At 46.6% G+C, this 13,168-nt stretch overlaps 1 protein-coding gene across 1 annotated transcript in view; it reads left to right on the forward strand.

Annotated features, from left to right (window-relative positions):
• FAM83F (family with sequence similarity 83 member F) overlaps nt 1-10,310 on the forward strand; it is a 62,663-nt gene extending 52,353 nt beyond the window's left edge. Inside the window, exons 3-5 of the mRNA XM_068252022.1 lie at nt 3,618-3,739; nt 7,602-8,206; nt 9,725-10,310. Of these exons, the coding sequence (XP_068108123.1) occupies nt 3,618-3,739; nt 7,602-8,206; nt 9,725-9,789 (792 nt within the window). The 3' untranslated portion in view covers nt 9,790-10,310. The remainder of the gene's footprint in view (nt 1-3,617; nt 3,740-7,601; nt 8,207-9,724) is intronic.
• Nucleotides 10,311-13,168: the final 2,858 nt, after the last annotated feature.

Consider the following 13,168-nt stretch of genomic DNA (forward strand, 5'->3'; position numbering starts at 1 on the left):
AAAATGTTTACACAGCTACTTGGACATTATTTGCACACTGTCATTTTAGAACACTTGGGTATCGATAGTATTCCTTTAATACAGTAGTGGCTGGAAAGTGTAATGGTTAAGGGCTCTGCCTCTGACACAAGAGACCTGGGTTCAAATCGCTGCTCTGCCTGTTCAGTAAGCCAGCACCTATTCAGTAGGAGACCTTGGGCAAGTCTCCCTAACACTACGACTGCCTATAGAGCGCCCCCTAGTGGCTGCAGCTCTGGCGCTTTGAGTCCGCCAGGAGAAAAGTGCGATATAAATGTTCTGTGTTTGTTTGTTAAACAATACCAGTTGCCTGGCAGCCCTGCTGATCTATTGGGCTGCAGTAATGTCTGAATCACTCCTGAAACAAGCATGCAGCTAATCTAATCACACTTCAGTCAGAGCACCTGATCTGCATGCTTGTTCAGGGTCTATGGCTAAAAGTACTAGAGGCAGAGGAACAGCAGGACAGCCAGGCAATGTGCATTGTGTAAAAAGTAACTGTAATGAGAGTGATATGGAGGCTACCATATTTATTTTACTTTTAAACAATACCAGTTGCCTGGCAGTCCTGTTGATCTATTTGGCTGCAGTAGTGTCTGAATCACACCAGAAACAAACATGCAGCTAATCTTGTCAGATCCGATAATAATGTCAGAAACACCTGATGTGCTGCATGCTTGTTCAGGGGTTATGGCTAATAGTATTAGAGGCAGAGGATCAGCAGGACAGCCAGGCAACTGGAAATAAATATGGAAGCCTCCATATCCCTCTCGCTCCAGTTGTTCTTCAAATCTTGTGCACGCATACAAGGCATGACGCCAGAGAGGGTTTGGGACTCTGTATTTTGTACCCCATGTTTGTTTCTTACTTTGTACATAGCCACAGAATATGTTGGCGCTTTATAATACTCAGGGCCGGATTTACCATAAGGCACTGTAGGCTCGTGCCTACAGGCGCCTGATGATGGAAGGACAGCTCCTTCCCTTCCCCTAGCCCCTCACTCCTTCTCTATGCTGAATCCCGAGCAGAGTGTAAATGAGAGGGTACTCACCCAGCTCTCTGCATTCCACTGACCAGATCTCCCTTCAGTTGGGGACAGCTCTAGCTACTTAATACTGAGGGTACTGCTGGCTACCTAATACTAAGGAGCACCTGTAGCTACCTATGATGGGTAACAGAGAAGTTACAGCTGTCCCAGCCAGCACACTTGCGGTGCAGTTTAGCAGGGGTTTGTGGGTTCCTAGAGGGCAAAAGGTGTAGGACAGTAGTCCTTAAACTAAGGCCCGCGGGACGAATGTGGCCCCCTGTGGCTTTTTTACTGGCCCCCCATGCATAAAATGTATTACAGATGCGGTCAGCTACATCGTTAATTATTGGTGGTCTGCATACAGAATGAAGCCAGAAAGCAGTAATTTGCTGATTTCCAATCAAATTCCACATCAGGTGACACTGATGTCCAATTGGCTGCAGGTTGTCACCTGGGTATGCTTCAATGTCTAGTGCACAAAGACTTCTACATCATTTTATGTATACTCCGCCCCCCAGCAGTCTGAAGTATGTTAACCCGGCCCTCGATCCAAAACGTTTGGGGACCCCTGGTGTAGGACATCAGTGCCTATAGGCTCCTGTGGTGTAAATCCGGGCCTGATAATACTATAATAATAATACAAAGTCTTGGGAAAGTACTCTAGAGGTACACGATACACCAGCTATGCCTCCTAATCCAGCTGCTATAGTGAGAAGCCTGTGTGAACTTTGTATGTGCTGTGTTGGCTGTTGCTGTGGATTTTAAGGAAGTGGAAGTTATTTTTTACTGGAAGTCATGACACGTTCTATAATCTCTTATTCTATGAATTGCTGCGGTGGACTTTGCTTTATGGTGATAGCTGAGAAATGTATCAACACTTTCATTTTTCCAGAAGTCGACTTAAAGTGACCCTGGCTGGAGTGCAGGAGAGCGCAGAGAGCGCCCTCTGCTGTATTTGAAGAAAACTATAACGTCTTCCTGGGCTTCCGGGCACTGTTTCGCTAGATTAAAAGACGCTTACAGTGAGAGGGATATCGAGGCTGGTAGATACAGTATGTATCCTTCTAAACAATACCAGTTGCCTGGCAGTCCTGCTGATCTATTTGGCTGCAGTAGTGTCTGAATCGCACATCTGAAACAAGCATGCAGCTAATCCAGTCACACTTCAGTCAGAGTACCTGATCTGCTGCATGCTTGTTTAGGGGCTATGGCTAAAGGTATTAGACGCAGAGGATCAGCAGGACAGCCAGGCAATCTGCATTGTTTAAAAGGAAATAAATATGTCACCCTCCATATCTTTCTCACTTCATGTGTGCTTTAAAGCCTCCTACACACAATAGATTTACGGCCAATGCAGCTGGTTGGGGCCATCTCGAGGATCTAGCATATAGCGTATGTACAGGTGTCCCCCGAGGTTTGCCGGGTGTTTAAAGGGGAACTGAAGCGAGAGGTATATGGAGGCTGCCATGTTTATTTCCTTTTAAGCAATACCAGTTGCCTGGCAGCCTTGCTGATCCTCTGCCTCTAATACTATTAGCCATAGCCCCTGAAGAAGCATGCAGCAGATCAGGTGTTTCAGACTTTAAAGTCAGATCTGACAAGACTAGCTGCATGCTTGTTTCTGGTGTTATTCAGATACTACTGCAGAGAAATAGACCAGCAGGGCTGCCAGGAAACTGGTATTGGTTAAAAGGAAATAAATATGGCAGCCTCCGTATACCTCTTACTTCAGTTCCCCTTTAAGGGCCCTTTTCCACTAGCGGCGATTGCGATGCTGAATGGCAAAATCGCAAACCGCTGGTGATTTTTAAATCGCTACGGTTTGCCAAATAACATAGGAATCGCGGTAGGTAATTTCCACTACTGTTATTCATTTTTTACTTAATTGCAATTGCGCCGCGGAGCGATTTTTGCCGCGATTTTGCTATGCAGTGCATTGCATAGCAAAATCGCGATCGCAATTGCCGGGAGAATTTGGAAATTTGCTGAATCACAATCGCTAGCGTTTAGCGCGATTGCTAGTGGAAAAGGGTCCTAAGTGACAATCGGAACTATTGGTCCCCGCTACCCGGCCCTCAGATAATGCTCCATCGTTCCAGGCGCCATCATCCATTCTTCAAAGACACAGAACAGGAAGCTGGGCGGTTGCCTAGTAACACATCTGTACAGCGATGGGGTCCTGCAGGGTCAGGGCTGAACTGTGGGTGTGTTATGTACACACGTTTACTCGGTGCCTTACCAGTCTGTAGGGCTCAAGCACACGGCAAAGTCTGTGGATAAATCCACTAGATTAAACCACCAGGTAAGCTTTAGTGGGGGGAGGAGGGGGAACCACTAGGCCACCAGCTTTATAGGGAGCACATCGTATGTAAAATTGGGGCATGACTAAAGGTGTGGGGGTGGGGCTTAGTGTCCCTTTTTCCTGGCTCTAAAAGTTGGGAGGTATGTGTAATAATGGTAATCAGTGACTTTCATAACTTTTTGATAGTATGATTGTAGATTAAAAGAAGCCAGAATAGCAGAACAGTGGTGCTTGGATTACAACTGTTATTTTCTCCCCCTGCAAACACAGAATATACGAGTGAGATACGTCACAGGAGTCGGATTCTACCTGCCGTCCGGGAAGATCAGTGGCTCAATCTCACATAAATACCTCATGGTGGATGGAGATAAAGTGGTTTTCGGGACCTTCAGGTAAATTTTGTAAATCTTTAACGATAATATCAAACTCACACCTATAGTTTTTTTTGTTTTCTTATTTTCACTACGTTTGTTAATGCTGGACTAAATAAGTGGCCTTTGATCTGGATTTAAACACCTACAGGGGCAGAGATGTCCTGACTGAGGGCTGGTGCACACCAAAAACCGCTAGCAGATCCGCAAAACGCTAGCAGATTTTGAAACGCTTTTTCTTATTTTTCTATGGCGTTTTGCTAGCGTTTTGCGGATTGCTGCAGCGGATTTCAGTATAGTAGATTTCATATATTGTTACAGTAAAGCTGTTACTGAACAGCTTCTGTAACAAAAACGCCGGCAAAACCGCTCTGAACAGGCGTTTTTCAGAGCGGTTTGCGTTTTTCCTATACTTAACATTGAGGCAGAAACGCATCCAAAATCCAAAAAATGCCTCACAAAACGCCTCCCGCTCTGGTGTGAACCACCCCATTGAGATACATTGACCAAGCGGATCCGCAGCCGCAAGCGGCTGCAGAAACGCTGAAAAAGCCGCTCGGTGTGCACCAGCCCTGAGAGCTGGTGCACACCAGAGCGGTTCTGGAGCGTTTTTTAAAATGCTAGCTGTTTGAAAACCGCTTGGCTAATGAAACTGAATGGGCTGGTGCACACCAGAGCGGTTCGTTTTTTCCCCCAAACGCAAACTCGGGGGCTGCAGCATTGTTTAGATTTCTGTGGCGTTTCCGCCTCAATGTTAAAGTATAGGAAAGTGGAAAACTGCTCTGAAAAACGCTAGATCAGAGCGGTTTTCCAAGCGTTTTTGTTACATAAGCTGTTCAGTAACAGCTTAAGGCCCCATTCACACTTGAGCGGGAATTGCGTGATTCCCGCTCAGCGCAAAACACTATCGGCTTTTAAAAACCACTAGCCCATATAAGCCTATGGCGTTAACCGCAAACGCGTAACATGCAGAGTTTTGCCGGCGATGTCCTGTGACTTTTCCACGTTAATCACAGAAAAATCATTCCTGCAACACGCCGGCGTTTTGCGGTTTTAGGTGTGAATGGTGCCTTACTGTAACAATATATAAAAATCTGCTACACAAAAACGCTGCAAAAAACGCTAGTCATGTTTAGAAAACCTCTCTACACATGCCTAGAATCGCTCTGAAAATCTGCTTCAAAAACCTCTAGCGATTTGCGGATCTGCTAGAGGTTTTAGGTGTGCACTAGGCCCTGAGGGTGGTAAGGAGTTCCAGAGAGTAAGGGTAGCATGACAGAGGAATTCTGATTCCAAAAGTGATGAAGTGGACTCTGAGGCCGACCAAGTTATTAGAGCCTGCTGATCTGAGGTTGTAGGAGGTGTGGTGTGGTTGTCACACAAATCCTTCAGACAGTCAGAGCCTACGTTATGCTGCCTCTACCCTTTGGAAGGCCTTGCTAATCTTAATCAAGACAGCTCCAACCCTGGACATGTTTAAATCAAAACCGAAAAGTCACCTGTTTAGTCTGGTATTTATGTTAAACTTCCAGATGAGCTAAAAGTGAACCAGAGACGAAGCACCCTCCATGTATTTTACCATATACTGTATATCAGTGGGAACATTAGAGAAAACACCTACCCTGCTCTCTGTTTCATTCTTCACTGCTCGGCCTGCTTGTTATCAGCCCTGATAAAATCCTTGACTGAGCATTCAGTCTGGTTTTGCTCAGGAATCATTATAATTGAGTCAATATTGGTGAGCCACAAGGGGGCAGGCTTGGGCTTGAAAAGACATCAGACAAGACAGACTCAGCTATAATGATTCCGGAGCAAAGCCAGACAATGCTCAGTCAGGGATTTTATCAGGGCTGATAACAGGCATACTGAGCAGTGAGAGATGAAACAGAGAGCAGGATAGGTGTTTTCTCTAATGTTCCCACTGATATATATGGTGAAATACATGAGAGTGCTTTGTCTCTGGTTCACTTTAAAAGCGTTCAAGCATAATTAGTTGAACCCAGTCCCAAATGGGGAACAATGGTAAGAGAAACTGGGTCCTCGACCTATACACTAACCTGAGACCAAATACAAAGAAAAAGGTATTTTGAGTCTTAAGAGGACACAGAGGCATGCCCTGTGCACAATCACATGCTTCTGTGTCTCTGTATTGCCGCCTCTAGTCCCCCCGGGGTCTGCTGTGCCCCCCTGTCAAAAGCGCCAGCTAGCGACAATCTGCTTGTCACTAGCCTTCTATTTACCTGCAGCCTGTCATTCAATCCATGCTCCCCGCCTCTGTCCCTGCCACTGCCCGCCTCTGTGAGCTTCTTCTAATCGGAAGCTAAGCCACGACCTGGGAGGTACTTCCTGAGTCGTGGCTTAGCTTCTGATTGGAGGAAGCTCACAGAGGCGGGCAGTGACGGGGACAGAGGCGGGGGAGCACTGACTGAATGACAGGCTGCAGGTAAATAGAAGGCTAGCGACAAGCAGATTGTTGCTAGCCAAGCGCTTTTTACAGGGGGGAACAACAGACCCGGGGGGGGGGGGACTTCAGAAGAGAAGCTCTTTACAAATGTTTCGTTGTTGTTGTGGTGGTGGTGGTGGTGCAAGGATTTAAAGTTTAGGTCAATCTTGAAGGGGAGTTTTTTGAGTGACCAGTGAAGTGAACTGTGTTCCGTGGCAATAGTGGGGTTGATTTGTTAACAGCTGGCCAGTGGCATTCTGAACTAGCTGCAGATAGCGAAGGCCCTTCTCAAGGACTGTGTAGAGGATATTGCAATAGTCCAGTCATGATGTGATGAAAGTGTGCACTGGGAGGGTGAGAGCTTAATTTTTCTCAGAGATTAAAGCTGTTATGTCACTGAGCACTGACCTCCGATTATAAGAACTTCAGCAAACAGCACTTAACTTTCTACAGTCCAGAGTGTTTTAAGCTGCCTTCTGCATAGTCTACTTGGACTATTTGGAGGATGAGCACAACCAGTCTCTCTCGAGATTTGAACACCTGGTCTTGTTGGCCACTGAAGGCCCGTACACATGCCCAATGCATGTCGCCCATCTGGTGGGATCAGGAGCTGATATCCCTTGGGTGACATCGCTAAGCCCTGTTGCACACACATGCATTAGCTGTGTAGCTGACATTGCGCTGTGTTGCTATGCCGGGGGGTAATGGAGGGAGGAGAAGCGGCGCATGCATGACATCACATGGCTGCAGGGGAGCGGCGTGAAAATGGGATCGCAGGGAGGATCATCGTTGCTGAGGTTGGGTACATCTGTCTAGAGGATCACTCATGGGTTGGGCGTTGGGTGCCCAGTACACACCTGATTGTCGGCTGTGGTGGTCATTATCAGCCGTCTCAGCCGATTAAAGTCTGGAGTGCATTCGAGGCTTCAGAAAGTGATTATTAAGCGATGATTATCTCCTTCTCTTCCTACGATATCCATGATTCAAGAGATGCTGGGCCATCTTTTGCACTTGGAGAATTTGATTGTCGAGAGAGATAAAAAGCTCTCTAAAAGCTTTTTAGAACATGGAAACCTTTTATGGAAAAGCTATGCTCTAGGGAGAAGAGTGTCCATATTATGACTCCTCTGCAAGATACTACATGGTATTTGACTGAGAAGATAGCGGGATGGAAATCTGAGGATGTGAGATGAGGGAGGTTGGATGTGTGATATGTGCAAGTTGAATCGGTTTGGGATCAGGTGGGGCAACCAAAAGTTGGGCGTTAAGAGGTATCGCTAATGTCCATAGTTTAGTTTTGATCTTAATAAAGATGAAGACCACTGAAAGGGTTGATATGTACATTAAAATAACTAATTTATCACGTGTTTTTTGGAGGGGGGTTTTTTGTAATGGTTCAATTTGTGGACAACTATGATGACACTGTAACTTGCTTTGTAGGTTCACCTGGTCATCATTGCGGATTGATCGCAACATCATGACATACTTGTCCGGACAATACACAGAGCCCTTCGACTATGAATTCCGAGAACTCTACGCAATATCAGAAGAAGTCAACCTTTACAAAGAGTTGTCCTTAACTGATGTTCGGCCTAGCCCCATGGTGGGTTTGGCGGGTGCTAGAGCCCGTTCATCGACCGTGGCTCGTAAACTCATTAACCCTAAATACCAGTTAGTGGTGGGCAGGAGTCCAGCTCCCGGGGAGTTGTTAAGGTTTGGTTCTACAATACCCCCAATGGCTGGAGAGGACGAAGTAAGTGAGGGAGATCGGAGAATGGAAAAATTCCTTGAGGACCTGATAACTATAAAACAAGATGTCCCGGAAATTGTGAACCTAGATGACATTCCAAAAGGATCTCCCCTCCCGAAAAAGAAAGACACGGACAATCGGACTAAGTCACCCAAAAAGTTTAGCTTTAGCTTTCCAAGAAAAAAATCAGCCGTGAAGGAAGAAGAAGAAGGCTTTGTAATAGTGCCCAAGGCAAAGCCGTCGGGTCTAAGTCGGAGCAGCAGCTTCTGGAGTCAACAGGATGTGCGGGGATCAGGTGAGAAGTTGTTGGGTCACACTGGAGGCATGTGAATGTTGGTGGTGGGAGGGGTTCAGCCTTCACTTACCGCTCCCTCTGTTCAAAGATGTGTGCCTCCGTTCTCCCGTTACAGTCCACTTTTGCGGCTCCCAACCAGACCGTCCAGAATTCAAATATTGCACCCTCTGACATCGCTTAGACGCGCACTCTCGCTCCCGTCTCCACAGCATGAACTGCAGAGCGCACGCTGGGACGCCATCAATACTGGAGCGCGCGCACCTCTAAGTAATGTCAAAGGAGCATGGTCACGGGAGCAGAAAGCAAATACTGTGCATGCGCGGTGCAGTATTTCAATACTGGACGGGCTGGTCGGGAGCCGCAAATGTCTGGTCGGGAGCACAACATGTTTTTTAATCAATACAAGTTGGGCTCTGGTATCCTTCAAGCTCTGTTAAAGAATGGTAAGGGCCTATTTCCACTGCGTTCCACGTCCGTTTCTGAATCAGACACAGCACCCGTGCCGCTTCGCTAAAGTCATGCCATGCGGGGAAACATTGCTTATTCCATAGTAGTGGAAATGGGCCCTAAAGTAGAATTCAAGGGAAAAGTGACGCTCATGCTAACAGGCAAATAGGTGGTGTGCCTCTTTATAAACATACAAACAACCGTTAACCCTCTGCACTCACTCACAACAAGCAGGAAGGAACCTCTAGTACTAAAAACAACTTGCACAAATTTGCACTCAGTTGCATTATTTTGCATGAAATTTGCATTCAGTTACATAAAGGAGGATATTTACTTCCAAAAGGTTTTCATGCAAAAGCATTTCTTACTAAACCCTTCCACCAGCGAAGAGGTTCCTACGGGTTGAAAGGGTCCCTACTCTACTCACGCCAATCAGCGAAGCAAGCAAAGATTTCTTGCCCTCAAACTGGACATTCACACTGAGGCCTGTCAGGTTCTTCCACTCTAGGGAAGGGAACACGTGCATGCACATAAATCATTGTAAGATATCAAGGGAGCGACAAAATGCTATTGTAGAAATGGGCTGTGTTGGTAGAGGAGCAGGAGAGCTAAAGCATGCAGACAGATCACAATGGCTGCTGAAATACACACAAGCATTGGCGTAACAATAGGCCCTGCAAGGTCTGCCATCGCAGGGGGGCCTACAGGCTAAGAGGCCCAGCAGTGGCAGCTCCTTGTGCTAGTAGGCTGCACGTTGTGGCTACACAAAGTAGTGAAGAGGACCTGCCCTTCTGGAATTAGGTAAAGTATATGCTCGGTTGTGGCTGCCTTTACTCTGCATGGTCACAGTGGGGAGAATAGGCGTGTGGGGGGAGGGGGGGAGAAGAGGTTTCAAATTTTACTGGGGGACCCAGGCTGTGCAAGTTACACCCCAGCACACAAGCCAGGGAAGCCATGCTGTCCTCCTTAAAAATAGGCTCGAAATAATAAAGCCTCTGGCATATCTAACAAAAAAACGGCAACAACATTTTTCTTAAAAAAGGCTAACAATGTCTATTTTTTCCGCAATAGGTACCATCAGTCCTCTATCTACTACGAGCGAGAAGACCAAGCAAAACAAGTGCATTATATCCTGAAGGAAGCAGACTCTCGAGCTGATGCTACAAACCTATGGACTTCATTTCAGAAGGGTTGAAAATAGAAATTGAATGTTGGCACTTTCTGGAATCTCAGGAATAAAACCGCGTGAAAATACCAGCGTCGGTAATGGCTCTCCGAGGGTTCTGCATTTTACAGGATTCTCCCAGAAAACCAACAGCGGGGAACGTCAAGACAAACTGGTCGCAATCAGGAAAACCGCGGGACTCTACCATGCTGAAATTGCTACAAGTTCCACTCCCGTCCACGAGAAGGTCATCTTCTATAGATTGCAGAAGATACTCTTTGATTCTTTAGCCATACGGCACAGGAATATGTTCCATATTTGTAAACTGAATCAGGGAGAAGTAATTTAAGCGAGCCTGTTATGACAGAGACATATACTGTATACTGCCATTAATACATAAGGGTTTCGGTTATCCGGCACCGACAGGGAATGGATAGTACCGGATAAGTGTGTTTTCTGGTTGCTTGAGACACCAACTTCCAAGTTAACAATAGTCCTAGTTAAAGAGAACCCGAGGTGGGTGTGAAGAATATTATCTGCATACAGAAGATGGATCTGCCTATACAGCCCAGCCTCTGTTGCTATCCCAAACCCCCCTAAGGTCCCCCTGCACTCTGCAATCCCTCATACTTCACAGCCACGCTGCTGACAAACAGCTTGTCAGAGCTGGCTGTGTTTATCTCTATAGTGTCAGTCTGCTGCTCTTCCCGCCTCCTGCAGAACTCCAGTCCCCGCCTGCATCCCTTCCCTCCCTGCTGATTGGAGGGAAGGGACGGGGGCAGGGACTGGAGCTATGCAGGAGGCGGGGGAGCAGCTGAGACTGACACTACAGATGTAAACACAGCCTTACAGCACGGCTGTGATTTATGAGGGATTGCAGAGTGCAGTTGGACCTTAGTGGGGTTTGGGATAGCAACAGAGGCTGGGCTGTATAGGCAGATCCAGCCTCTGTATGCAGATAACATTCTTTAAACACACCTCGGGTTCTCTTTAAAAGTAGGCCTAGTTAATACGGTACTATACCCCACTCTGTATACAAACCATGAACTCTGTGTTAAATGTTGAAATACAGTCATTGAAAGTATATTTAAAGAGAACCTGAGGCGGCATCACAAAAATAAAAAAAATAAAAATACTACCTGCTCGATGCCGCCTCCCGGATGCATCCGCGCCAATCCACGCCGCTCTCCGTGGCTCCCGCTCATTCTCCGCAGACTCCGACCACCAGCAGACAAATCCAAGATGGCCACGACTTGGAAGTATTTCCTGGGTTATGGCCTAGGTGCCAATTGGAGGAGGTGATGACTAATTTCGTAATGAACCGTAATTTCATGTAATGACGAATTTACGCAAAGTTTCGATATATAATTACGGTTCACACGTAATTTATTACGCATTCTCCCATAAATTTTGCATTACGATTACGATGAAAAACGGCAAATTTTGATGCGAAATTTCGCAACACCACTGGGGGTGACAGCAGAGCCCGGGGGGGGGGGGGGGGGGGGGGGACGACTGGCAGCGGCATCAGAAGGACACAGAGGCATGTAACTGAGCAGAGAACATGCCTCTGTATCCTATAATGTATTATGGGATACACCTTGGGTACTCTTTAAAGGAGTGATCCAAGGTTAAAAAAAAAAAAAGATCCACTTACCTGGGGCTTCCTCCAGCCCGGGGCAGCCGTCCTGTGCCCTCGCCGCAGCTCCGATGGCTCCCGGTGCTCTTCGCCGGCGCAGCCGACCTCGCCAGGTCGGGTTCCGGGTCGGCCTCTTCTACGCTCCACCGCGCGGGTCACATGGTCCGGCCGATCTCATCAGGACGGTACTGCGCAGTAGTGTCCAGATGACGTCGGCCGGACCACGTGACCCGCACGGTGGAGCGCAGAGGTCGGCTCCGCTGGCGAAAAGGAACAGGAGACACAGGAGCTGCGGCGAGGGCACAGGATGGCTGCCACGGGCTGGAGGAAGCCCCAGGTAAGTGGATCTTTTTTTAAAAAAAAAAGCTTGGATGTGTCCTTTAAAGACCTCTATCACAAAGAAATGGTAAAATTTTAAATACACGTGAACACATACAAATGAGAAGTGTGTTTCTCCCAGAGTAAAATGAGCTATAAATTACTTTTCTGCTATGTTGCTGTTACTTGCAGCAGGTAATACAAATCTGACAGAACTGACAGATTTTCGGAGTAGTTCATCTCTTCATGGGGAATTTTCAGTATTTTGTTTATCTTTTACAAAAGCACTCCATGGAAAGGATCTACACAAAGATGCAGGCCGCCCCCATAAACTTCTCCCCTACCTGTTTGCACACTATTTTGGCCAACTGCTAATCACCAAGAACTTTTGAGAATAAAGAAAACCATGAGAATCGCCATGAGGAGATGGGCTAGTCCAAAACCTGTCAGATTTGTTGAATCTTTACTACCTTCTGTAAGTGACAGCAACACAGGAGAAAAACTATTTAAAGCTCATTTTACTCTGGAATAAATGTACTGTACTTCTTATGTATATGTGTATGTATGTACTTTAAATGATGTAATTTCTCATGATAGTGATTCTTTAACCTTGGGGGAGCCGTGAAATCCAGTCTTTACGCACAGCAGAGGCCACAAACAGCCTAAGAAGTTGCCCTCCACCTCTGCGAGTACTGCCGGCGATTTGAGCTGGTTGGTTGGGACCAGAGCAGGATCATCCACCAGGCAACCTAGGCTGGTGCTTGGGGCCAAGTGGGTGTCAAGGGGCGCACCGGCCACCTTCTCTGACCTCTGTTCACTTCAGCTTACCAAAATGACCACAGGGGGCACTAAATCTACTACCTTGCCTAGGGCTCCATAACATTGGAATCCATCTCTGTTAGAGACTGCTGGTTAGTTGAGTTATGGGTAACAGAGACTCTACTGTATTATTAGTTATTTATCCCCATGCCTTTATTGTTTAATAATCAAAAGATCAGGACAAGCCTATGGGTCTAGATCAGGCATGGGCAAACTTGGCTCTCCAGCTGTTAAGGAACTACAAGTCCCACAATGCATTTGCCTTAATGAGGCATGACTGTGGCTGTCAGACTCCTGCAATGCATTGTGGGACTTGTAGTTCCTTAACAGCTGGAGGGCCAAGTTTGCCCATGCCTGGTCTAGATTTACAGAACGCAGAACTAAAGGAAAAATGTTGTGTTTCTAAGCTTAAAGTGAACAAGCACCATTTTTAGCACCCAAGCCATCTCAATAGCACATTAAGTATGCATGTCAACTATGTGGTTCATTGATAAAAACAACTGTAATTTTACTTCTTTTTACATTTAAAAGTTTTTTGCAGAGGCGTTTATTACTATACTACCCGACCACTGAA

Source organism: Hyperolius riggenbachi, chromosome 9 (genome assembly GCF_040937935.1).
Source record: "Hyperolius riggenbachi isolate aHypRig1 chromosome 9, aHypRig1.pri, whole genome shotgun sequence".
Classification (NCBI taxonomy): Eukaryota; Metazoa; Chordata; class Amphibia; order Anura; family Hyperoliidae; genus Hyperolius; species Hyperolius riggenbachi.